The sequence below is a fragment of the Telopea speciosissima genome, chromosome 6, assembly GCF_018873765.1.
Source record: "Telopea speciosissima isolate NSW1024214 ecotype Mountain lineage chromosome 6, Tspe_v1, whole genome shotgun sequence".
Lineage (NCBI taxonomy): Eukaryota > Viridiplantae > Streptophyta > Magnoliopsida > Proteales > Proteaceae > Telopea > Telopea speciosissima.
In genome coordinates, this window is record NC_057921.1 from 60047972 (window position 1) to 60075405 (window position 27434).

The following is a 27434-nucleotide window of genomic DNA, read 5'->3' on the forward strand; positions in this document are numbered from 1 at the left end:
TGCTACTTTGTCAGCTACCCAGATCATTCGAAGGGATATAAATTTTATAATCCCTGCAGAGGCACTAGGATTGTGGAGTCACAGACAGCGAAGTTTCTAGAATTTGATGTGGCCGAAAAGAATGACTGTTCTCAGACTGTTCAAGATAGTCACATGGTTGGTACATCGGTACCTATTCTTTTACCTATTCAGACTGATGTGGGGCATACTATGCCATTGGTTACACCTGCTGGAGTTCAGGAGCCTGATATTGATACCGTCCCCGACATTCATGTAGCACCTGATGAGATTCCTCTTATTCAGGATGCGATTGAGGATCCTATCATTGATTCATGAGATTCCTCGTATTCAAAGTTGAGGCGTAGTGGCACCATTACGGAGATCCACTAGGGAGAGAAGGTCAGCTATATCACCTATCTATGAGGTCTATCTGGGAGAACATGACTATGACATTGGTTGTATGGTCGATCCAGTTACTTATTCAGGCGCTGTTTCTAGTCCTTAGTCAGATTTGTGGATAGATGCGATGAGAGATGAAATGCAATCGATGAAACATAATGATGTTTGGGAGCTTGTTGATTTACCTAAAGGTTGTAAGCCCATTGGTTGCAAATGGGTGTATAAAACCAAAAGAGATTCCAAAGAAAAAGTTGAGAGGTTTAAAGCCAGACTGGTAGCCAAGGGATTCACTCAGAGAGAGGGAGTAGACTACAATGGGACCTTTTCTCCAGTCTCCTCGAAGGATTCCTTCAGGGTGATCATGGCATTGGTAGCTCATTTTGATATGGAGCTGCATCAGATGGATGTTAAAACCGCCTTTCTCAATGGCAATCTTGATGAGAAAGTATATATGGTTCAGCCTGAGGGTTTTGCAGTGGATGATTCAGATCATCTTGTGTGTAGACTCAAGAAGTCTATCTACGGTCTCAAACAAGCTTCTAGGCAGTGGTATCCGAAATTTGATGAGTGTTGTGACTTCGTTTGGTTTTATGGAAAACAAAGTGGATCAGTGTATATATCACAAGGTCAGTGGGAGCAAATTCTGTTTTCTCATTCTGTATGTGGATGACATCCTGCTTGCAAGCAGTGACCTAGGGATGTTGCATAATACAAAGCAACTTTTATCTAGGGAATTTGACATGAAGGATCTTGGTGAGGCCTCTTTTGTTCTTGGGATTGAGATCCATAGGGATCGTTCTCGCCGTTTATTAAGTCTTTCTCAGAGGGCTTATGTTGATCGTGTTCTGGAGAGGTTCAGTATGCTGGATTGCAAACCTGAGAATGTTCCTATTCTCAAGGGTGACAAACTAAGTTCAACACAGTGCCCGAAAAATAAAGCTAATAGGGATGAAATGAAGAGGGTTCCTTATGCTAGCGCACTTGGTAGTATCATGTATGCTCAGGTCTGTACCAGACCGGATATTGCTTTTGTGACGGGACTTCTTGGCAGGTATCAGTCAGATCCTGGTCTTGGTCACTGGGTTGCTACCAAGAAAGTATTGAGGTACTTGAAGGGGACAAGAGATTATATGCTGACTTACAGACACGTTCCTGAACTCAAGCTAGTGGGGTATACAGACTCTGACTTTGCTGGCTGTGAGGATGACAGGAAATCCACATCAGGTTATGTTTTCTTGATGGCAGGAGGGGCAGTATCATGGAAGAGTAAAAAGCAGACATTGGTGACCACTTCGACTATGCAGGCAGAGTTTGTAGCATGCTATGGGGCTGCTACTCAGGCTATTTGGCTCAGAAATCTCATAAAGGAGTTGACTATTGTAGATTTTGTGGATAGGCCCATCCAGATATACTGTGATAACAGCTCTGCTGTGTTGGTTATAAACAACAATAAAGGACTTAGAGGGTCTAAACACATGGAGGTCAAGTATTTGATTATAAAGGAGAGAGTAAAGGAAGGTGACATTACAGTGGAGCATATTAGTATAGATGATATGGTTGCAGATCCCCTAACCAAAGGTCTTCGCCCTTGTGTTTTTGAGAGACATGTCATGGGCATGGGCTTAGTTGCATCATGGGATGTGGTTAGTTAGTGGGAGTTTGTTTTATTTTGCTTCATTGTAATATCTGTATTTTTACCTTATGGTAAACTTTGATTTATATATATATCGGGTGTCATTGCATGCAGTTTCTTTTAAACACATGAGTATTTTATTTATTGACATGATGTATATATTTCTGATTGTAAAGTCTTAAGGAATGTGTTAACCTTAAGCAAGGCTGGAGCATTAAGTTGTTAGCCTAAAGGTATGTCTTGTAACACATAAAGTATAACTCGAGTTATTTCTGATGAGACATACAGATTCGTTAGAATCACAAAGTTTATTTCTCTAAGTGAGCCTGTGCCACTTAAAGAAGAGAAATTTTGGACTGATAAACGGATAATACATAAGGAATCACTACGTGAGTATTATCTCGTTGCCACACTACCACATTGTATCCATGTTAGTAGAGTTGAGGGCTCTCGTGATCATGGAAGGCTCTGTGTCGCTTGATCATAGATGCAGTTACCGCCATGATTCGGTGTCTAAAACTCTATGGGATAGGATTGACTTTCTAATATGACCTCTAGACCAATTTATTTTAAAAATTGTGCACATAAAATTTTCTTAAAGAGTTGTTAGCCTGTGATTTGTTTTGGTTAAAACTGTTTTTAAATCCTTTTAAAAATAAGGAATTTAATGTAAGTCCAAGTAGGAGAATGTTAGAATTTTAGTTCTAATAAAACTCTATATGGACATAATTAAATCCCTAAACCAGGCTAATTAATGGTTTTGGTCTAATAAAGTGGGGTCATTAAGTTATATTAGAAGTCTAATGTGGACTGGCTTAGTGTGGGCCAGATAGATTCCTATTAGGACTGTGATGAGTCAGACCCTATAGGGATTACTATATAAGGAGAGCTAGGTCCCCCCTCTACCCAACACAATTTATTATTCTCAATTGCTATTGAGGAGTGCATTCTTGAAAGAGAGGGAGATATTCAGTGTTCGTCGTCCCTGTGCATTCGGTATTCTCATCAGGCCAATTACTTTGGGAATAGAGGGGAAGCACCTAGATCTTTGTTCTTTATTTTCTGCTGCGATCATCATCACTATGGATGCGAAACAAGGTTGGTGGTTCTATCCCTATTTTCTATTATTTATTTGATTGTGTTCTTGAACGTCCTATGGAGATCTTGGCTTTGGGATTTTGTCCCTATTACCCCGTCACTAGTTTCGATAGGTTCTCCGTTGTTGACGTCATGTCCTAGAGAAAATTGAAACTTGAGAGAGAGAGAGGATGAAGGTGAAAAATAAAAAAAGAATACTATAATCGAATACCCCAACCCTGCCACAAGCCGCTGCAATCGCATAAAAAAAATTCTTCTTCTGTTTGTGTTTGTACTGGTCCCCAATTTGGAAGATGGAAATTACAAAAAAAAAAAAAAAACAATATCAAAATAACATGAAGAAGATGAAGACCTGCAAATTCAGGAACAATAAAAAAAATGAAAAAAAAAAGAAACATATGAAGAGTGCTGCGGAATTTGCTTTTTGGAAGAGAGGTTGAAGAAGACCTCTGTTTTGTTATAAAAGGGGCCACCTGTTGGATGAATAGAGGTTTGAATTACAAGAAGCACTTTCGTAGAACTAAGCAATGAAAATTTACTTTTGGGTTTTCCACGGCTCATTCTCGATGGGCACGTCTGCACACCAAACTAACTTCTGCTCTCCAAGGTCGCCAGCTGAGTGTGAGGAAGAAGAAGAAGGGTATGTGGGTGTTTTAATTGAAAGGGTAGATTAGGTACTTCACCCACTATGAAGGGCAGAATTGTTTTTTAAAAAATATTAAGCAATTGACATCACCACTTAACAGTTCTTAACTAACGGTAGGGGGTTTGGGTGAAATTAATTTGGTAAAGCAGGGGGTGGCGTTGACATTATGATAGTTAGTGGGTGTGTCTTAAAATATAGGCAAACATCAAGGGGTGGCGTTAATAATTTCTCTTATTTTAATGCAATCCCATTAAATACTCAAATATCAACTTTAACCCATAATCTAACAGGGTTAAGTCATAATGCTGTTAAGTGGTAATGTCAAAATATAGGCAAACATCAAGGGGTGGCGTTAATGATTTCTCTTATTTTAATGCAATCCCATTAAATACTCAAATATCAACTTTAACCCATAATCTAACAGGGTTAAGTCATAATGTCGTTAAGTGGTAATGTCAACAGGTAAAATTATAACTAAAGATAATTATACCATTCCAGCGCTTCTTCTTCTTCTTCAAACCATCCACCTGCCCCTACCTCATGCTGCAATCCACCCCACCACCCATACCCCCTGTCCCCCAGCCCACCCACATGCCGACTCCCAAGATGCTGCAACCCTTGCCTCAGTGCGCCACTACCTGAAAACACACCCCAGCCCCTGAATCCAAATCTTTGAAGAAAAATAAATAAATAAATAAAAGAGATCATCGCTTGAACTACAACAACAACTACACTTTGAACACTCATATAGTTGCTTTCAATCAGAATCCTGTGAGATTAGGCTTATGATTAAACTCCAATGGCTATCACATTTTTTGGTTTTTTTGGGGAAAATTTCACAGACACCCCCTAAAAGTATCCAATATCTCAGAAACTTACCATACTTGGTCAAAAGGTCACAGACACCCCTTATTTTTATGAATTTATTTTAATTTAGTCCACTCTTTTAGTCTCTGTGGTTAAGCGTCTGTTAATTCTTTTTAAATGGCGAAATTACCCTTACCACAGTGAAATCCCTATAATACCCATAATGATGAATTAATGAAGTTAGAAGTTGGTTGTTGAAAAGGACAATTTTGCCCTTGTTTTTATTCAATACTTTTTTTTTATTCCTTTTTTCTCCCCTTCTTCTTCTGCTGTTTCTTCCGCCGCCGGCACCTCCACCCCCTCCAGCCCTCCTTCTCTTGCTCCCCTGCAACCCCGCCCCCTCCTCCGCCTTTTCATCTCTTCGTTTACTGTTTTTTACTTGCTCGAATGTCCCGTAACGAATAACGATCGATAACTACAAAAACCGAATTCAGCTTCAACTTCAGATTCTTCTCTAAAGATGAGCTCCGAACCCTAAATCTCAGACCCTTTTTCTGGAATCACTCTCTATCTCTCTCATGGTTTCTTCTTCTTAGTTTTCAAATCAGATGCTTCTTCGAAGCTAGAGATTCAGCAGCAGATCAAGATGAGCTCCGACCCCTAAATCTGAAGAAACTGCAGATTACATCGTCTTCCTCAAAGCCCAAGTGGAGATTCTTTAGAGATTGAACGATTTTTATGGGTCGGATGAGAAGAAAGTGTTTTTATAGTTAATTCCATTACTTGAAAAGAGGAGATAAGAATCGTCATTTTTAATTCTGTGCTTGTAGAATTTAGGTTTTCTACAACTTTGTTTCTATGATTTCGTTTAGGAGAAATGACTTGCTATATAAATTTTCTTTTTTTTTTTGGGGGGTAGAGATTGATATGAAGCTCATTAGTTGGAGAGTTGCAGATCATGGATTTGAAATTTTCTGTCCTTATTTTTTTTTTCTTACTTTTTGCACCTTTCCTCCTCTGCTAAGGAGATGGAACGATTGAAAGCTGGGGTCTGTTCGTTTTTATTCATTCTTCATTAATTTGTTTTTTATTTTCAGATTTAAGATTTGAATTGAGGAGATTACGAGTTTCAATGCATGGCAAAGAAAGTTGTTTTGGTTTCTGCAAAACAATGGTAACATTGAAGTCCAGGGAAGGTGAGGGAAGTCGTGTGGGGTTAATAGATGGATTTGGGTTCAGGTAGTGATAGACGATAGGTAGAGGAAATCCGGCAGTGGTCGTCGTAGCCGGAGCAGGTGATGGTTGCCGGAGCGCAGCCATAGAGGGAAGAAGATGAAATGACAGTTTTGTCTTTTTATTTAAATAATTAAGGGGTAAAATGAATATTTCACTTTTGGGAATTAACTGTGCTTAATATTTGGGGGTGTCTGTGACATTTTGACCAAGTATGGTAAGTTTCTGAGATATTGAATACTTTTAGGAAGTGTCTGTGAAATTTTCCCTTGTTTTTTGAGCAAGCCTTCACTAGTTCAGACGATTATTTCGTTCATGACTAAAGGAAAGGGTTAATGCCTAACTGGGGAAGAAAGAATAAAAGAGAGGGTGAATGAGAGATGGTAAGGTGTGATCGGTTTCAGAGGAAAGAGATGAGAAAATAGAATACATTATTGGCAGATTTAGAGATAGGATTTGGGTTTGGGGAGTTCGGTCAATGAGTTGTTGCATGAGGTGAATCCATCCTTGGAGCTCAGAGTCAACTTAATATCGCTGGAGGTGGGATCATTAAACTAGTTCCCAGGGCTGAGATTGCCTAAAATCTCCGCCACTCGCTCCTGAAGCAGTACCTACTTATTCTAAATAGTGATTTGGGGTTTCCCCATGAAGCACATGGGCATGGATGTCTGAAGTGGAGTTCCTGGGATTTAGCTGACACTTGCAAGTTCTCTGGTGTGCTGGTCGCAAGGATGGAAGATGGAGGGCAGGTGCCCTATTTTTCCTTCGTAGGTTTGAAGTCCAACGGTAAAAAAATGTGGTGGATTGGGTTTTCTATGTTTTAATATAGAAGATATTTTAGTCATTTGCATTTCACATAGTTAACCCTGTTAGATTAAGGATTCATTTTAATATATGAGTTGCATTAACATTAGGGTGTAACTCTGGGGTAGGGATGAGAATTTTCCTAATTTTTTTACTGAAATAAAAGTATGAATTGAATTATTTGTTCGCATGTTTATTTAAATAATTATTTATTTATATTATATTACCATTACATGTACTAATTATTTATTATTATTATTAATAATTAATTTTCACAATTATACATTACTAGTATTTATTTTGGTTTAAATGGTTCAATTCGGTTTGAACTTGAACCGTTTAACTAAACGGTCTCAATCTTAAAATCAAAATCAAATCATTTATTAAAGGGTAAAATACACGTACCCCCTGTAATGCACCCAATATTCCTCGTACCCTCCTAAGCTTCTGATAAGTCCATGTACCACCCCTCAATATTCCACGTACCACCCCTACTTTACCCCCTAAAGCCATTTAAGTCCAAAATGCTAAAAAATGACCAAACTACCCTTTCTTCTATCTTTTCTAAAATTTGAAAAGACCTAATTGCCCTGACCTATTTGCTAAAATTTGAAAAGACCAAAATACCCTCATCTTCCTCAAATCATCATATTCTTTTACCATGTAGATACCCACCACCGGCAGTTTCACCCCTTGCACCGACGCCAGCACCTTCAGTGGCTACCCCCAGCTCCCGCTCCCGCTCCCACATCGACTCCAACTACCGCTCCAGTCTCGACTCCTGAGATGGCTCCATCTCCGTCTCCAAGCATTGCCTCACCTCCCGCACCACCTCTTGCACCTGCGGATAGTCCAGCTGTGACGACTCCTTCAGGCGCTCACGGTTCACTCAACAGAGTTGCAGTCTTAGGTTCTGCCCTTTTCGACACCGTTGTTGTTGCCTTGTTGATCTAAAGTCCATCATTCAATCATTTCCTCTTAGCTTAGGATTTCATTTGTTCCCTCTTTTTTTTATTTTAATATTCATTGTATTTTATTTCGCGGTTGATCTAGTTGTGTTTACAGAAGGACATGAGATCTGAATATTTTTAACTTGTGGCCTTGCATTGAACGTGAGAGATCTGAATATTTGATAGTGGATGGTTGTGGATTGATCGTATGTACACTAAAATCATATGAATAAAGCATTTTTTTAAACTTGGCTTTTGAGTTCTACATAGTAGAGTTCGATAAAAACTTGTTTTCGTAATCAACTGAAATTCGAGAGAGAGAGAGAGGAGAGAGAGAGACTAAATTTACAGTTAGAACCCTCATCATCGAAATTACTCCGGATTCTTCAGGTAGAGAGGGAAGCAATCAAGAGACCCACTAGGATTCGTTACGCTCTGCTCCACCTACCTATCAACAAATGTTTCATTTTCCACTCCAAAAAATGTTTACTTTACATTATGTAATTTATAATACAGAACCTTTACCTTAATAACGAGAAGCCGAAGTAGGTGAATGGAATCACTGCGGAATCATTGCATATCCGTTCTAAAGCGGTGGTGGTGGGTATCTACATGGTAAAATAAGATGATGATTTGGGAAAGATGAGGGTATTTTGGTTTTTTCAAATTTTAGCAAATAGGTCAAGGCAATTAGGTCTTTTCAAATTTTAGAAAAGATAGAAGAAAGGATAGTTTGATCATTTTTTAGTATTTTGGACTTAAATGATTTTAGGGGGTAAAGTAGGGGGTGATACACGGAATATTAAGGGGTGGTACGTGGACTTATCAGAAGCTTAGGGGGATATGAGGAATATTGGGTGCATTACAGGGGATATGTCTCATACGTGTACTTTACCCTTTATTAAACACTCTAAACAGTTTTTGTTTGAATTTGGCACCCTTGCGCCGTAGCGGTTTGGGCCACATTTCTTAATTAAATTTTTTTTTGGGTAATTAAATTTTTTTTATATTATATTACCATTACATGCACTAATTAAAATTTAATCCACTTTCTGAGTTGTCATGGTAACGACTCACGAGGATGGAAGTCACTTTATTTTATTTTAGTTTAATGAGATGGATGTCAATTAACGTTAACTGCCACGGCCATGAGTCGGTGTAGCACGCGATCTAAACCTGCACTGTCACTTGCGCTGAAAGCTTTTCAAACGTCGGATTCGTGTTAGTAGTTAAAAGTCCAATCGAGAACGGATACAACTTTATAAGCTGATTCCAATCCGATATTTAAATATTGATAGTTCGCAAGAGGTCACCCAATACAGAGTCAGATTGTCGGTCCTTAACGAATCACGAAATCTTAATAAAAAAAAGGAAAAGAAAAAGAAAAAAGAAAATTCCTCTTCGGCTCTTTCTTCTACCGGAAGTTCAGGAGTTCAGGACTAGAGCTTAGTTTAACTTTGTAGAAGTCGTTTAGTTGCAGTCACAGAGAGCCATGGAGCTCGACATGGAATCCATGGCGTCGGCAATTGGAGTGTCAATTCCCGTCCTTCGCTTTCTTCTCTGTTTCATCGCTACTATACCGGTGAGCTTTCTACGGAGATTTGTCCCCGGAACACTTCCGAAGCATATCTACGCGGCGGCCTCTGGAGCTCTTTTGTCTTACCTGTCTTTCGGATTCTCGTCCAACCTTCATTTTTTAGTTCCAATGTTGATAGGATACTTATCGATGGTCTTCTATCGCCGTCGATGTGGAGCCATCACTTTCTTCGCCGGGTTCGGTTATCTTATTGGATGGTATGCTATTGCCTCTGGATGAATCTGTTAGTTGTTCTCCTTTCATCTGGTTTTGGGAGTATTAAACTTGCAATCCTGCTCTCTATTTGTCTATTCTCTGGATCCGTTTATTAATTTGAATGCATTAGAGCGCGATTCGTTTAAATCGAGCTGTGTATGCGCTGCTATTCTACGAAGGACCTTAAAAGAGTCCAGTTCAAAGACTTAGATTTCATTGATTATTTATGTTTTATTGGCTACTTTAGTAGCTTTCCATTGCAAACTGGCAATTTCTTCGTGTCCGATTCAGACACAGGACTATTGTCAGACTTGTTTAGTCCACGAGATCTAAATTTACTTTTAGGATTTTCTGGTTTGGAAATTAAAATTCCACTGTGTTTCAAGACTGAAGAGATTATTACTTGGATTGTTGGTACTATACCAGCAATTAGTTAGTTTCCTAACATAGATATAGAAGTTCTCTGGCTTTCTGCTTTTCTAATTATACACTTTTTATTCTTTTCACATTTTTTTAAATTACTATTCTGTAGTTTTGCGATGATTAAGGTCCAGACTACCTTCCGGGCCATTACCCTAGTATTGTTGTGCTTTCTTCAAATATCCATTGTCGTTGTGCAGGAAGTGCAGCTTTCATATCTCTTAACAGAAATTTGCGGTTACTAATTTGGTTCCAGTGTTATTTCCTATTATTTTACAGTGGAGAAAGTGCAATTGCTTTTCCATATATACTTTTGTAAGATATCCATCATTTTTAGAGGAAAAACTAATGTTATGCCATTAGGTTACTAATGCCCGATCCAGTTTATTTTCCAATTTTACTTGTAGGTATTAAAAAATGTCTCAGTGTTATGTGTGCGCATGCACTTCCTTTTCCTACATTAGGATTGTATATTTTCTTGCACTACGAGCTTACCTTTATCACATCATATGCCTATTCAACTAGAGCGTATCATTAGTTTTGACAAAATCAATGTATTCTTTGCATGGGAAGTCAGTATATGGTACAATGACTCCAATTTGTGTTGAAAGAATGAGAATATTGGGGAGTTGTTTATAGTGCTTGCAATTATGGTTAAAAAGAGTGCATGCACTTATTTGTCCCATGACTCCAATTTGCGATGCATTAGGCACTTGAAAGTTGAGAAATAAAAAATATATATATTTGAAGACTTCCATCAGCATATACCTAAGATATGACTTACGAGTGGACATTGGTTCCTTTTACTTGATTAGTGTTGGCCTTCAGAAGGAATTTCAGATCAGTGGGCCTTTTGTGGGTTCTGTCAGAACTTCTGTTCCCAGTGAAATGAGTTGTAAAGATATACTCCTTTTATTTATGATATTTACATACTTGGAACTAGTTATAGCCAAACGTCTTATTCCCAGCAAGCGTTCACCTGCTTGCTCTAAAATAAAGGTGTGGATATAAAAAGAGAAAATTTAAGGATTGTTGACGCGTCTTTGGCTTTTTGTGGACATGTATGCAACATGAGTGGAGATGTATGGAGATTGTTGACTCTTCCTTTTCTTTTGTAGCCATGTATACTACATGAGTGGAGATGCATGGAAGGAAGGAGGCATTGATGCTACTGGTAAACACCATTCCAAACCTCACAAATGTGTTGTATTTACTCCTTGAACAGGTCATTCTGATGATTATTTCATTTTTAATATAAACAGGATGAGGGCCTTCTATAACTTCCTCACAAATATGTTGTATTTACTCCTTGAACAGGTCATTCAGATGATTATTTCATTTTTACTTAATAGGATGAGGGCTTTCTATAACTTCCAAAAGCTTGATTCTGTAGTTGTGCTTGAATATGTCCAAAAGGCTGAGAAAGATATCTCTAATGGATAATCACTTGCTCTTAAATTTTTTTTTCCCTTTCAAATACTTTTGGAACTCTTTATGTTTTAATGCTGTGAGCTCTGATGACTGCAGTGACTCTGGGTTGCTTTTTCTATGTAGGGCTAACATGCTTTGACCCTCTGGATCAGGGACATGTTGGCACCTAAAACTTGCAATGTGGAAAGAGTGTGATGTGGGGCAATGTAGACCCAATGGGCTGCTATCTTGGCTGCCATGTGTGAAGATGTGGCAAAACAAAATTCTGTGTCTGTTCCTTATGCCCCCCCCCCCTCCAAAAAAAAAAGAAGAAACCCCAACGTCTAGCACCATCATAACAGATTTGGCTATGTTAGGCACTGTAACAGACTAACATATTCATTTTGATGATATATGCTAACACTTTTATCACAATTAGTCTCAGTCCGTTGTAAACATTATTTTGTTAAGCATAAGTCACTCATATAATTATGGTTATTAAAGATAAACAGTTCATTTTATGAGAATAATGTTGTATTTATGTTCACTGGTTACATTCTTACATTACATCAACTTAATTGTTCTGAAAATTTAACTAGTAACACATAAAAACTGCACTGTCATTCCCCTTCCCCCATCTGTGAGGTGTCTTCGTGTCTGTGAATGTTATTTAGTTTTGGTACTGTTAATGTTCAAAGTGAGGTTGAAGGGAAATAAGACCTCTAAAACCGGTTTCATCATCCATGGGGTTCTTATTGATAAAAAATGGACTGATTGGAAATACCAAGCTGGTGGGGAAAACACATGAAGATTGAGAGAGAAGTAGCAGAATTCCTACCAAATAGGTATATTGATATTAACTGAGGTTATTTTCATTTTAAAAAATGCATTTGTATTTAAAAGAAGAAGTTGAAGTGTTTTTTTTGGATGAATAAAAATTTAATTACGAAGAAAAGAGGAGGAATATACAAGTCCGGAGGCCAACAAAGCCTAAGCTAGCAAGAGACTAGTTAGGGCGCAAAATGGTGAAGAAGTTGAAGTGTTGCTCCATCGACTCATTGGAGTCAAGGTTTTAGGACTCAAGTCACTCAATTGACCAGCCATCAAGCGGAGATCTTGGCGAGTTGGTGTATTTTTTTCCGTCAAGACTCGGTGGTGGGTTTCAATAGCCATATGGCCAAGATAGGTCCTGAAACTTGACATCCACCCTATTCTAGTTCTTCTAAACACAATGGAAACATTAGTTTTTACAAATTCAAACCCAAAATGGTACTTTGACTTTGGACCCTAGGTTGGTAGTCTACGGCGTAGTTGAGTTCTACCTTAGGCTATTCCACACAATATTTAATACTAGTAAAACACATATAATTAAAGTAGAGGTGTAAAACAACTTAATTAAGCATTAGGAATTAAAAACATCAAACCGTAAATCTTTTAATGCATTAGGCATCATATTCATAATCATACATGGTTTGTTAATAATTCTTAGAAACATAGAAAGAGACATAGATTAAACAAATACAAGTGGATGACTTACCTTATGGCTTATGCCCATCCATCTTAAAGTCCTAGGATCCTAGTAGCTAGTACTGAAATGAGTAGATCCCATATTTTTTTCAATTTTTAAAATTTCAAGAAAACCATTTTGTTTTACAGAAAAATAAATCTACCTCCATCAAACTATAGATCGGTGTAAGATACATCACATATAAAAACCATGTAGACAACAAACAAGTATTCATGGTGTATCTATGCAAAAAGTAGTTTTTGAGAAGAAATGCAACTCCTTTGTTATTGAAGCTTCAAACAACAATGTCCAACCTTCAATCTTCAATCTCCAGCAGTTTATGTGAAATTTCCCAACAAAAATAGTAAAAAGCACAAGTTTGGAGGGTTTTTAAAACCAGAGAGGTGAGTTCTGTCGAGTCCAGCGAGATATGTCGAGTTTTGGGTCGAAATATGGTATATATACTTAAGTCAATGGGCCTGGTTTGACCGAAATGAACCGAGATCGAAATTTGGACCGAAATTTTGGCGAGATAGCAAGATTTCGGTCGGGATCTTGTATGTTTTATGTATCACAAGGTATCTTGTCTTAGTGGGACACGAAACCGAGACAACAACGAGATCTCATACTATTATTTGGAGTTAACAGCAATATGTATAGTCTCCATCAACATTTCATTGTTGTAATCTGGCTGATGCAGATAAGTCACCTAAAGGGCTTATTTAATTGAAAATAAACTTTGGGTTGGATTATGTAGGTGTTGCGCTTTTGATCCCATGGGTTTACTTTGTAGTTGGCCAATTTAATGAGCCTAAAATATAGGTAGAAAGTAGGAAATGGGATTTACTTCATTTGTTTAGTTAGAGTCCTGTTTTGAGTCTATTTCCTTTATTATTTTCCTTGCCTAGTCAATTTAGGTTACTTTATTAGTTAGGGATAGGGTTAGGTCTTTCCTTTTTAGTGTCTAAATCTATTTTTGAGTCTTCTATATAAGTTTGTAAGGGAGGCCAGCATTGTACACGGATTTGAATGAATAGAAAAGTTGCTTATGCAATGTTGAAATCTTGAGATAGGATAGGTGAGATGCCCATTCCATTTCTCCATCCTATTCCATCGGTTCTTGAATCCAAACCCTAATTTTGTTCAAATCGATCTCAAGAGTGATACAAGCTGCAGGGATTTCTTTCAACTGATTGTCACATTGATTTCTTGAAGATTACCACATCAAGATCATTGCTGCTTCAACAGGTCACAAATTTGTGGTTTTTTTTCTATTTGTTACTTCAACCAAGGAAATTGTTCCCTCATTTGAGTTCCCATTGTTATCTTGGTTCCCTCATATGATTTCTTGTTTATTGGAAGGTTTTTCTATTTGATCCTGCCTGGGATTAGACCTATTCTAGTTCTAGTCTTACATTACTGGCCAGCTCATGTACTAGCTAATAGGGTTCGCTCTTCTAAGATTGTTGATATGGTAGTTGGTATTAAAACTTTTGTAATCTTTGTTAATCAGTTAATTTATTTCCGTTTCATCAAAATAAAAATAAAAATTGCATAACCTATATGTATCTTTGTACTGTTAATCATACAGCACCCAAAACAGTATAGAGGAGCATTCATTTCACATGATGGAACTTAACAACGTCAAAATTTGAAACCCTAGTTCTAGCAGCGTAACATTATAAAACTTATGTCAATGGGAGAGGAAAGAGAGTCTTCCATGGTTATCCATTTATGAGCATCTATAGATTCTCTTGTATCTCCACTTTGAGTTTTGATGAATTCCATTTTCCTTGCTCAAAGATAATTGCAAACCTCTAGTTTGGCCGTTTTGCTTGTTTTCTGTTTGACCACAATTATACACAGAGACACTCACAAGCCAAACTCCAAATCACTTGATCATGTTCTTAATTTCTTCTTCCTTTTGAGGCAGAACAGAGGTATCTTATCATTAATTTGTCAAAGGAATCTCGAATTGACATGTGTGTGCACATTTTGCAAAACCCTTATCTTTTTACCTTACATATTTAGGCTAATGGTGTATATCTTCTTTCATTTTTTCCTCCCATTATAGGAGCTTTAATGGTGTTGACTCTGAAAGTCATCTCATGTGCAATTAATTGCAATGATGGGACATTGAAAGAAGAGGGCCTGCGTGAAGCACAGAAGAAAAATCGGTTGCTTCGGGTACCTTCTCTGATTGAGTACTTCGGTTACTGCCTCTGCTGTGGAAGTCATTTTGCTGGACCAGTTTATGAAATGAAGGATTATCTTGACTGGACAGAACAAAAGGGGGTAGGTTTAAGGTTCGCTGTCCCCCCCCCCCCCCCTTTTTGGTTGATATTGTTCTATGCGAAGCTAGTTAAGTCTGAACTATTGTTCTAATCTTCTGCAGATTTGGAGCAATGCGGGGGAAGGGTCAGGTCCATCACCTTATGGTGCAATGATTAGAGCTCTAATTCAAGCTGCTGTATGCATGGGCTTGTATTTGTACCTGGCACCATATTTCCCACTGTCCAGGTTTATTGATCCTGTCTATCAGGAATGGGGGTTCTGGAAACGGCTCAGTTACCAGTACATGTCTGGCTTTACAGCACGCTGGAAGTATTATTTTATCTGGTCAATCTCAGAGGCTTCCATGATCATCTCTGGTCTTGGATTCAGTGGTTGGTCAGATTCTTCTTCCCGAAAACCACGTTGGGACAATGCTAAAAATGTTGATGTTCTTGGTGTTGAGTTGGCAAAGAGTGCTGCTGAATTGCCCCTTTTGTGGAACATCCAAGTTAGCACTTGGCTACGTTATTGTGAGTTACAACTTTATGCTTCTACTGCTATCCTTTCAATATGAATGCATGTTCCTCCTCCAAATCTGCTCACCTTAACTGTATATGATTATATTTGTTATAATGTCAATATGTTGAATTGTAGTAATAGTTGCCCCCTGTAAAAAAAAGGGTGGGGAGCACATATGACTGAAAATTGTGTCCGTGAACATGTTGAAGTCTGATCCCATGATTCCATCTTCTACTAATCTTGTAACTTCTTTTTGTTTTGCACTGTGCTTGGTGTATCAATTTGTGGGTTGGGGGGGGGGGGGGGAGAAGTGTACACTTTATTTTGCTGGTGGTTGTTTTTTTTTTTTTTGGGTAGAATGATTATTGCTATACTGAAAATCATTTTCTATTGCTTTAGATGTTTATGAGAGACTCATCCAGAAAGGGAAGAAACCTGGTTTCCTTCAATTGCTGGCTACACAGACTGTTAGTGCTGTTTGGCATGTGAGTATGACTGTACCTATACATTCCAGAAATGCTCTTGCAATATTTTATGTTTCAATTCGTTGATGATGTATTTGGTTATCACAATTGGCCTACTGCTTGCTCAGTGAACCCCATCCCTTGATATATTCTCCTTGAAGTTAATTTTGCTAATTCAATACAAAAAGAACGACAAACATTTTAGTTGTTGTCTGCTTTCCCGATATCACACTCCTTTGTTTGGTATTACTGTCTTTTACCTTTTGATTGCTGGTGATAGTGTGGAAATTTGTAATATTCAAGTTTCTAATCCTGTCTGTTTAACGTATAAGTGTACTTTCCCCTAATGAAATTGCAGGGATTGTATCCTGGGTATATTATATTCTTTGTTCAATCAGCTCTGATGATTGCGGGTTCTAAAGGTTTTCTTCTAATCACATTTTTTTTTTGTAGTTTTTTTATGAAGATGTTAAACATCTATTGATTACATTTCTTTTTTCTTTTATGAGCAGTTATTTATAGATGGCAGCAAGCTATACCTCAGAATATGGTTCTGGTTAGGAAGATACTCACATTTTCAAACTTTGCATATACGCTACTGATTTTGAATTGTTCTGCTGTTGGTTTCATGGTCAGTTCAGATCTGAAGCATTCCCCTCATTCTCTCTCTAGTCAAGAATTTTTTTTTTTAATTTAAATTATTTGTGTATGTTATTTCTAACATTTCCTGCATTACCTAGGTCTTGAGCTTGCATGAGACCCTTGCTGCATTTAGGAGCGTGTATTACATTGGCACTATTGTTCCTATTGTAGTACTCCTCCTCGGCAATATCATAAAGCCGGCAAAGCCTAACAGGTCTAAAGCTCGGAAAGAGCAATGAGATGGGACAGTATCTTTCTGCTAGTCTTGGAGTGCTGGAGTAAGTTCATTTGTTTAACATATATGGTAATGGTTTCTTCCACCTTTCCCTAGTGAAGTGTAAAATGTTTCTCTTTTAGATTGTGTTGTGCTGCCTGCCACATGTTAACTCAGTCCCACCTTCACCTGTATTAGTTGAGGCTTTTTTTTTTTTTTTTTGGGGGGGGGGGGTGGGTGGGTGGTTACAAGTAACTTTGGGTCATCGTTTTAATTATGTTGTTCATTTCTTTTCTTTTTGTACAAACAATAATATTAATGGCAAGGACTGTCTATTTCTGTGGCATGCAACACCTGATTCAGTGAAGACAAGATGAAATATTATTGTTCATTGTGCTTTGGGATTTCCTCTGTGAATGCTGCTCAGAGTGTGTATTAATCTATTCAGAGCTATTGATGGGCCATATTTAGGATATTAGGTAGCTACTTTGGCAACCTAATTGGGTTCTTTCCCATATCAGTTAAATTTGTTGGATAGGTTAAGGTATGCTGGAAAGATTGCTCCTCCCTGTGGTCTGGGCTAGCTGGTGCAAGCCATGCATGTTCGGATGGGGTTCCTCTGTAGCGCACCATCCGACGGCCTTGCATACTCAGGCATGCAGCCCAACACACAGGTGGGGTGTTGGGCTGCGTGCCCGTGCGCTGCAGACTGTCGGATGTGCACTATGCCGCTACAGAGGACCCAAATCCATGCATGTTCAGTTGGTCAGTAAATTGACATTCACTGAGAATAGGGAAATACTCATAAGTTGATTCTCTTTATCAATAAACTTTGAGGAAGCCAACTTGGTTTTCTAGTGGGTATCCAACCATGAATAACCAATTTATCACTTTATCCATTAATTAAATAATAATTGTCATATTGGTCATCAGATTTATTTATTTATTTATTATCGGTTTCACATATTTTTTGTTCTTGGATAATTTTGAGTCATCAGATTTTATTTTATTTTTGCTATAATAAATATACTATGTAATCCTCCCCTGTACCGTTTGTCAAAAATCCACTGCAGCCACTTCAACCTCCTAAATTCCGTTATCCCTAGTCCCAACAGCCATTGATGATGCTCACCTCTCCAAACCCACGAAATCAAACAGCTTTGAAACACCTGAAGACGAAGAACCAAGCGACGCAAACAAAGAAATGCAACACTTCTTTATTCTGTTATTACTTGCAAGATGTTGATTGGTCTCTCTCTCTCTGAGATAGGCTAGAGATAGTGAACGAGTGACTAATAGAACCAATCTTCATGTTGGAGTCATAGTTGTTACGGCGGTTAGGCGAATCAAGGCGGTTGAAGGGGTAAAAAAACAAGGCGACAATTCGTTGCCTAGGTGACCAAGGTGACACCAGAATACAAGGCGTCGCTTAGCCAACCAAAGCGATACCAGAAATCAAGGTGCCTAGACGCCAAGGCGTCGCCTTGACAATTATGGTTGGAGGGTCTTACCCAAAATGGTAAGACTTTAAGTGAAGAAAGCTTTGTTTTTTTTTTTTTTTTTTTTGGCTAACGAGAAAACCCTTGAACCTGCCCAGGTTTACGGTTTAGGCCCTAGGGAGAACCCCGATTACATGAAGTCTCTCCCCACCCTATGTAACGCTTCATTCTTGGGACTCAAATTTAGGACCCTATGATCAAACCAAATCGTCCTAAATCAGCCGAGCAAACCCACAGGAGGTGTGGAGAAAGCTCCTTTAATATCAAGGATCGTAACGAACCAATGTGAGATTATAACTCTATGAATCCCAACATCTAAACACTTAAAACCAGAAAGGCTTGAAATTGGGTGTGTACTGAATAAGAGCAAGAGCAAGAATATATGGTTTACGGGGCTTGCTTTGCTAAAAATGTGGCTGGAATACCAAGGCCAGGACCAAGTGACCCAATCAATCTCCTTTCGTTTCACAAGAACTTTCAAGTCAAGGGAGGTTGTCCTTTTTGTGAGAAGAAGGGAAATTTATCCTCTCAAGTGTGGTGCACTGCCTCACCACACTTGAGAGGATGAATATCCTAGAAGTTGGGAAACAATAAGAAAAGCACTACACCTAATGAGGTTTTATCGTGACAACCAAATGCCTGAAAAATGCATGGAATTCCTTTTTTTTTACATACTTTGTCACACTTCACAAGAAATTGAATACAGTCGAACATGATGCATTTAGCTTGTCTCCAGGGAGCCCAACACGCCTAGGGTGTTGCCGTTGAGCTGTACTGCACATATTCTTAGACATGCACGAGATGTGTGCACAGCTCAACCGCTAGATGCCCCCTGGGCGGTGGGCTCCCTGGAGACGATCCTGGTCCGAACATGATGAGGGCCTCTTCGTACAAATTCCGATTCCGATTCGGAATCATGGAGGCCGATTCGCTTATTTGAACCATTCTGGGAGAGGGAAGCGACTCTCTTTTCAAATCCGTTAAATCAGATATTCTGGTGAGCTTGCAGCCCAGGTTTCGCGCCAACTCGGACAAATGTTACTGCCTTTCTTTGCATTTCTTTCCTCTCTCTTTCCGTTTTCAGCAGCACCATTTTCGTCCTACGAGAAGAATAAGAAAGAAGGGATCCAACGATCTTGGTTCCTCTGGGAAAAAACCGAAAAACCAAAGCAACAAGGTTACGCTTTCGCTTAGCTGCTTCTCTTGAATCGTTTCAAATCCGTTAAATCAGGTATTTAATCCATCGGTGCGGGGCAGTTCGTAAGCAGATAATAATACTATTTAGATATATCACTAAATGAGAACTGTTGAACATTTCGCGAGGTTTCTGTTTGATATTTAGTTGATTGTAGCTTGCTTTTGGTTTCGGATTATTGTTGTGCAGAGATCGGAAGCTCTTGGTGTTCTCGATGGCCCTTCCCTATTTTGGAAAATATCTCGAGGTAAATATATTCTAAAGTACATCTACAATTTTCCCTTTTCCTCATCTGATGGGATAAGAACATAAACTACTGGAAGTTTGAAAATTCTCCAAGAGGATTGCCATTCGTTGCACTTTGGGGAACTGAATACTAAATTGCCAATTGGTATTCACTAATAAATATGTAAACAGACTAAACCTAGACTGAACCTACTAAAGCCAGATTTCAGAGGGTGTGCCCTTTTGGATAGTCCTTATCTGCCAGGAGTAGCTAATAATATTGACATTTTTAGGGATATCAGAGGATCAACTTTGAGGCTTTTAACCGGATCCATTCGCTTGAATGGTTCACAAATGTTGAGATTTCCTATGGTTTAAATTATTGGAGATCTTTTGCTCAATCATTATAACTTCCTTGTGAACTGGGAAACATCGGAAGGGAAAGATAGCCCTACTAATTGTTTTTATATGGGGAGGAGAGAGATAGACTCATGGGAGTGCTGACATAGGCCACACTAATGGACAGAGTTCTTTTCCCCTTGTTTTAAATATTAAAACAAGCGGTTTCTTTACGAATCTGTAAAAATATTTGGTGCTCTCGCTGCCCAGAAGTGAACTCAGTTGGACTTATCATTTATATTGGTACAGGCATTTGTTCTACACATTTATATTGTCATGCCTCTGACATAGAACAAGCCTAGGATGTGAAGATCTAATGCTGAACTACAATAATAAAGGTGTCAACAAACATGATATCTCAGAACAGAACTTCAATGAACATATCAAAAGATGGTTTAATCTGATTTAGTTTTAGGATTTTTATTTGACTTGTAGAATAATATTTCTGCTTATGGTAATTCAGCAAGTAAGAGACCCTCTGGAGGGAGGGGGGGGAGGGAGGTGAAGGACATATTGGATGAGTAGAATGGAAACAGTTTTATTACGAGGGCTATCAATAAGTGGGGATCATTTGTTTTAAAATTTGAACTTATGACAAATAGAGATTATTGATTGCGTAAACAGTAAGTGCTATTTGGTGCTAATAGACGAGGATCAACTGGTCTGGGCAAAAAAAACAGATATATAGGATAGTGACACTGATGGGGTGCCAATGTCCAATACCAATTCAGAACGCCAGCTATGAAAATTGTATATGCTTATATGGGCGTTGGGGAATCAGAAATTTCAATAAGGTGGTTGAAGAACAGATGAAGTGTTCAATGTGATGGTCTTCGTGTTTGACATTCAGGATGTCTAACAAGGTGAAGCTGTGAAAATTCTAGTGTCTCTTTTCTTTATGTTGGTTCTAGGTTATTGACTTACAGAAAAAGGATCAAAGAAGTATGATTTTGTCTGTTAGTGAACTGGTATTGCCAGATTGGTCAGATCGGTCTTCCACTTATCAGAACTCCAACGAGGTTGCAGAGATCATGTTCCATTAAATCTCACAAATTTGATGGACTAAAATGTTATGATTCCTGCCTGAAAGCTTAAAATTCATGCAGGGCGGCCACCCAAGGGACTGACTAGCGCTCCCTTTATCTCTTTATACATATATATATATATATATATATATATAGTAGCAGAGTGACTACTGATTTCTGCTCGTAGTTCCTCTCTTATTAGTGTACTCGTTCGTGGTACTTGCAACTGTGGCAGATCAGTCAGCTCTCTCTGAAGTCAATAAGAAAATATTTATTATGTCGGAAGATCTCTCTGACACTCAAAATGAAGATTTGGGTAGATACATTCTGCTAAGCAATACAAACACCATGTCAGTGGAATTATCCTAAACGCAACACGTACTGAAAATGAAAATGATATACAGATTACTGCTGTGTTTTTGACACAGATATGATTATTTTCTCTGTAAGAAGTTATGGAATAATGTGGACTGTTGATTTTCTTGGTTCTAGAATTAAATATTTATAATGATTGAAATTTTGACTCTGGTTTGCAATGTAGAAAGTACCCATTTACATTTGGCTTTTCTTTTGCCAGCTTATATCAGTTGGAGATGCATTAAGCGTACGTTGCCATTGGGGTGCACGTGAAGATGTATCAAAACCTATAGCAAACTTAACTGGTTTGACTGGCAGATTCAACAAATTGGGCTTTCTAATCTAAACACTTTACTTTCCTCAGACCTCAGGTATGTTTGATTCTTCTTCTTGTAATTCTCCAAGGAAGGGCAAATGGCCCTACTGGATGGGGTTAGTATTCTCTCTCAATTTGGATTTGGTGTCCTATCCCTGAATCAGACTAGGGAGAGTGTAATATTTTAATTGTGGTTGTGATGCGATCGAGCAAAAATCATAAATAAAAGGGTTCAAAATCATTTATTTACTTAAAAAGAGAAAGTTATAAAAATTTTCAAGATAGGATCATAAAATTCGGCACATATGAGAACTGCTACGATATTTTTCATTTGGGTCTTGTGAATTGCTTTAGTTTCTCAGAAGTATGACCTCCAATTAAGCTGAACAGAATTATTTATGCTCTGAAAAAATGCTCTGACTTGCACTTAGAATAAAATAAAATAACAGGGCACTTTTTTAATTCTCATTCTCTCTGCTTAGTTTATCTTTTACATCTGTGTAGGGTGACATGGATAGTTCAAAGTATTGATCTGGAGTTAAAAATGTTTTTGGTCTCAGCAGCAATGTACTCTCATCTGTTGAAGCCCACAGCAATGAATCTCCTCTGTGATTAGACGAGGCTGAAGAAGATTGAGTCTCTACAGAAACTTCTCCAAGCCATACACCAGATTCTGTCAAAGAAAGAAGAAAGCAGGAGAAAGACCCATAAAACTTGTTGTTCGAGCAGAGCTGAGGAATTGAAGGGAACAGGAGGAAATTTGAAGGTATTGGTTACCTTGAGCCGCACTACTCTCCTGATGGCCAGTAGTAAGCCTGGCATAAGGCACTTTACATCTGTTATATCGTGCTTAAGAGAGTAAACCTGGAGCCAACCATTTTATAATTAGATAAGATTTGTTGATACAGAAACAGTGTCAATTTCATGTGCATTCAGAAACACACCTCCCCTGGCCCAGAGAAGTGAACTGCTGTGCTGGAGGGAAGCCCTGGAAGGACCAAGCTGTGAACGCGGACTCCATCTTCTCCCAGAACTTGACCCCTTGCCTTAGTGGATAAGATTTTTAATGAGCTCGCATAATGCACAAACAAGATTTTCCCACCTATCTCTTCCGCATTTTGTGTTGTGTTTTCTCTGTTGAATCTATTCACATTTACTAATTTCTTTGATGATGAAATGAAAGCTTCATCACTTTTTTATCTTTTTTGGGACAAACAAAAATCGAATGACAAGGTTAACTACACATGGTTCTATTGCTAATTTGCTATCTTAAGGTCATTAAATTCTTCACAAGTGTAGTACTCGTGTTCCAGTTTGTCTCTTCTTACCAAAACATTTGTTGAAAGATCTTCCCTATTGTAAATCTGACCAAGATTAGAAAGATTGTTGGCAATCTGGACTGCATTTGGTGTTGGAAGCTCCTGTAAAACCGGTGCAGATATTAGTATACCATTTTCTAACTATTTGAGTCTGGGGGCACATTGCCAGGACAGAAACTGAAAACTATAGATAAAAATTTCTCTCTGAGAAAATAATTTTTCCTGGTATATAGAACCAATGGATACTTTGATTGTTAAAACCAGCTTGCCAAGAGAAGTGACTGATATATCCAAGGCTTAGGCTTAGTTGCAAGACATCTAATGACTATGAACCTAGTGAAGGTCCATGGCAAGTAGTGAATTGCTGGTCCTTTGTATTTAATACAATTTTGAGCTGAGAAGGATTCTTTTTTGCAGGGAACAATACATCATTCTCTTCAACTTACTGATGCATTTGGCCTTGATTCAACAATTTCTACATTTTTGTAGTGGAAGGATGCTGAAATGGCAGCTTGCTGGAGGAGTATGGATCCAATAGACAACGTAGGGGTGACCAGACAACCCTGCATTGATGGCAAAAAAGAAAAAAATGAAACAAAAAGAACAGATTTGGAGAAATTTCTTATCTCACGAAAAGCGCACACCCTATTGGGAAGAAATTGAAGAATGTGAAAGAAAATAACAGAAACAATCTCACCACAAGCTCACCATACTGGCCTTCTCACAGAACGCAGATAGTGCAGTTACTGTATCTAAGCTAAGCCGAGGCACATAAACAACACTCTTCATGCCAAAAGCTGTTGCCTGCCAGATGAGAGCACAAGAGAAGGGATCCCTCTTTAGCTTGGCAAAAGATTTACAGAAAGTATCTACAAGTCTAAAGAGAAATTGACCTGTTTGACATTGTCATAAACAGTCGAAGGTTCAGTGAAGTCGACCACAACCCCAGTTGCTTTCAACTGCGAAGAACTCCCATAGAACAGCTCATTTGAGAAAAATAAACACTTCAAATCTTGAATGAGAGAGAGAGAGAGAGCCCATTACCTGAGAGATGGAACCCAGAACCATGGTGATATCATTTATAACAGGTATTTCCAGAGCTTCCTCCATATTGCATACCTGCTCAACGAAATCTTACACAATCAATGCTGTGATGACAGAACGATAACAAGGGGATGATATAAGTATATTAGAGAAAGAAGAACTAACAATTCCAATATCTTCTCCGACAAGATGAGAATCCACGGCACCAGCAATCTCCATTCCTCTAGCTTTGGTCACTGCAACTACTGCAGCCTTACCTATTTCCTTGACTGCACCATTGATTACTACCTCTTTTCCATAACCGCAAAAGGAGGAGAGACCGAAAAAAAAAAGAGGTCGAGGGAACAAGACTACCTTAGTGTGTCATATCATATACGATGAGAAATCAAAAATCTAAAAACAAGAAGAGACTGTCTTTAAATATACCTTGATGTTGTTCTGTGAAGGTTGCATTGAGCAAGAGATGGTAGACCTGAATCTAATTTTGCAACTACTCCTACAGTTTGTGGGCTGAAATGGGCAGCTCAGTGCTGCCATGGCAGTTCCAAGCTTTACCCAGCTAGATTAGGTGCGAACCCAAGTAGATAACTTTGTTTCCTTTCTCTATTTTCATTGGTTATAGATAAGGACTTCCTATTTTCTGAGGAGTGAGTCCCAGTTTCAAGTATGAAGCTGATCTGTAAGGCCGGTCGAGGCAGGGTTTTAAAAGCTGAAAGCAGCCCGATTCGGGTCCAACCAATGCTGATCCCGATTTGGCAGAATTGGTACAAAAAGCTGCTGCAATCGGCCAAGAATGGGCGGAATCCTAGAAAAATTGTACGGAGAGGCTGATATTTCATTTCTTTGGTTGCGAGCCCAGGTGACAGGAAAGGGTACCTTGCTAGTTGTATATTTTTTTTGCTGAAAATATTAATAAATATAGATTAAAAGGATGGCAAATTAGTAGTGTTCAATGACATAAGGTACATTAGTACGGATATCGACAATGTTTTAAAAATTGGGATCAATAATTCATTTTGGATTCTAGAGTTGAGGCATATGTAGACCAATTTCGATCTAATTTCAATCAAAATTGGTTGGGGTCGATTGGATCTCCATTAAGTTCTTTTAAACCTTGGTTATTGGGATACTAAGAGGTCATGGGATCGACCCTCCTGTCTTCATCGGGTGCATTTTGGCACCCCCTCTTTGTCGCTGTTAAGATAATGAAAAAAAGTTTCATATAAATGCCAGTTCTTGTGAGGGAGTGATATCTTATAAATGTTCCTCCTCCTTTTGTCAGATTCCTAAGGGGTTTCTCATATTCACCCAAAATCCTAGTTTTGTTGTTTCTAGGAGATTCTCTCAGGAAGCCTTCCTTTAATGAAAATTTTATCCGTTTGACCAAAAAAAAAAGGATAAAGTACACATACCCCCCTGTAATGCACCCAATTTTCTTTGTACCCCCCTAAGCTTCTGATAAGTCCACGTATCACCCCTCAATATTTCACGTACCACCACTGCTTTACCACCCTAATGCCATTTAAGTCCACATCAACTGTTAAATGCTAAAAATGATCAAACTACCCCTTCTTCTATCTTTTCTAAAATTTTGAAAAGACCTAATTGCCCTGACCTATTTGTTAAAATTTGAAAATACCAAAATACCCTCATCTTCTCCAAATCATTATCTTCTTTTACATACCCAATACCACCACCCACCATTAACACCATCACCACCGTGAAGCCCCACCTCCAGCACCACCGCCACCCACCACCATTAATACCACCAACCATCTTCTTCCCCAGATCGTTTCTCCAAAACATGAAACCCTAAACCCATTTTAAGGTTTCAAAATCCCACTGCCGCCTTTAGCAGCGGCCAAACCAGAGGGCCGCCAAATAGTGTTGATCTCAGGTAGCATTGAATGGTGAAGATGATATGGGGATAATATGTCAATCCCACCATTGAGCAGTGCCAAGCTCGCCTGTAACCGTGGCAGATTAAGTATTCTCCAGTAGAAAATATATTGAAATAATGACAACAGTACGTTGAAAACCAAAGAACTAAGAAACAGAACCGAAGTGAAAGAGAAAGAGAAATAACCAAATTGTAGAATATGAGCCTAGATTGAGTGACAATAGGATATCAATTAGAATTAGAGAGAAGGAAGGCATGACGTAGAGATCCCTTCCAGTGGATCCCGCTAATAACAATTGGTACGAAATAGCAAGGGAACACACACATTAATAAAAACAAAGTGAAAATTGCAGATAAAGAAAGGATATGGTTAATGGTTTTTCGGAGATACCCGAGTAGTATAATGGTTTTATGTGAATCTTCTTCTGCAACCACCAATCAAACCAGAGGGCCGGCTGCTGCTAAAGGCGGCAGTGGGGTTTTGAAACCCTAAAATGTGTTTAGGGTTTCATGTTTTGGAGAAACGATCTGGGGAAGAAGATGGTTGGTGGTATTAATGATAGTGGGTGACGTTGGTGCTGGAGGTGGGGGGGATTCACGGTGGTGATGGTGTTAATGGTGGGTGGTGGTGGTATTGGGTATGTAAAAGAAGATAATGATTTGGGGAAGATGAGGGCATTTTGGCATTTTTAAATTTTAGCAAATAGATCAGTGCAATTAGGTCTTTTCAAATTTTCGAAAAAATAGAAAAAATGGTAATTTGATTATTTTTTAGCATTTAACACTTGATGTGGACTTAAATGGCATTAGGGGGTAAAACAGGAGTGATATGTGGAATATTGAGGGATGGTATATGGACTTATCATAAGCTTAGGGGGTATGAGGAATATTGAGTGCATTACAAGGGGTACGTGTACTTTACCCAAAAAAAAAATGCACTCGGGCAATATAACGAACCTTCTCCCTAAAATAATATAATCCGCCTCCTCACCTAATCAGATGTTCACCAAATGCGTATTAAGTGGTTTAATGTAGGGCTTGTAATGGATTGAATTATAATACTGAACAAATCTGAGTCTCTTGGGAACAATAGATATATCACTGTACGTGCCATTCATTTATTGTTTATGCCAACCAAATATATAAACATTTTCTTTCATTATCTATTTAATTAGATGAATAATCTGATCGAATCAAAGTCAATATTATTGGATACAGTTCTTGAATTCGGTTCGGGTCCAATACAATTCTTTAATAAATCCGACCAGTTTTACAATCCACATCTCAAAGAAAGCATCCGTTTTTTTTTTTGACAAAAACCTCCCACAAGTGGGACAATATAT

The 27434-nt window shown here is 38.5% G+C and overlaps 2 protein-coding genes across 5 annotated transcripts; one reads left to right on the forward strand and one right to left on the reverse strand.

Annotated features, from left to right (window-relative positions):
* The first annotated feature begins 8993 nt into the window (after window positions 1–8993).
* On the forward strand, window positions 8994–16958 carry LOC122665067 (lysophospholipid acyltransferase 1-like). The gene is made up of 8 exons (XM_043861124.1): window positions 8994–9364; window positions 10901–10956; window positions 14774–14994; window positions 15095–15503; window positions 15892–15977; window positions 16315–16378; window positions 16469–16587; window positions 16697–16958. Exons 1-8 carry the CDS (start codon window positions 9063–9065, stop codon window positions 16835–16837), a joined length of 1398 nt encoding a protein of 465 aa, XP_043717059.1. The 5' UTR covers window positions 8994–9062; the 3' UTR covers window positions 16838–16958.
* A 5308-nt stretch (window positions 16959–22266) lies between these two features.
* LOC122665069 (dihydrodipicolinate reductase-like protein CRR1, chloroplastic) lies at window positions 22267–24786 on the reverse strand. 4 transcript variants are annotated; one of them, XM_043861128.1, is made up of 10 exons: window positions 24618–24785; window positions 24357–24479; window positions 24192–24266; window positions 24041–24106; window positions 23856–23951; window positions 23594–23710; window positions 23157–23249; window positions 22773–22874; window positions 22606–22692; window positions 22267–22501 (listed from the first exon to the last, which is right to left on the reverse strand). In XM_043861128.1, the coding sequence occupies exons 1-10, from the start codon at window positions 24726–24728 to the stop codon at window positions 22469–22471; spliced, it is 903 nt and encodes a 300-aa protein (XP_043717063.1). In that variant the 5' UTR covers window positions 24729–24785; the 3' UTR covers window positions 22267–22468. The 4 variants fall into 4 exon arrangements, 3 of the variants coding, with proteins under 3 accessions (XP_043717063.1, XP_043717065.1, XP_043717064.1); XM_043861130.1 differs by having other exon boundaries at window positions 24357–24460; window positions 24618–24750; XR_006333426.1 differs by having other exon boundaries at window positions 22419–22501; window positions 22773–22869; window positions 24618–24786.
* Between the last annotated feature and the right edge of the window lie 2648 nt (window positions 24787–27434).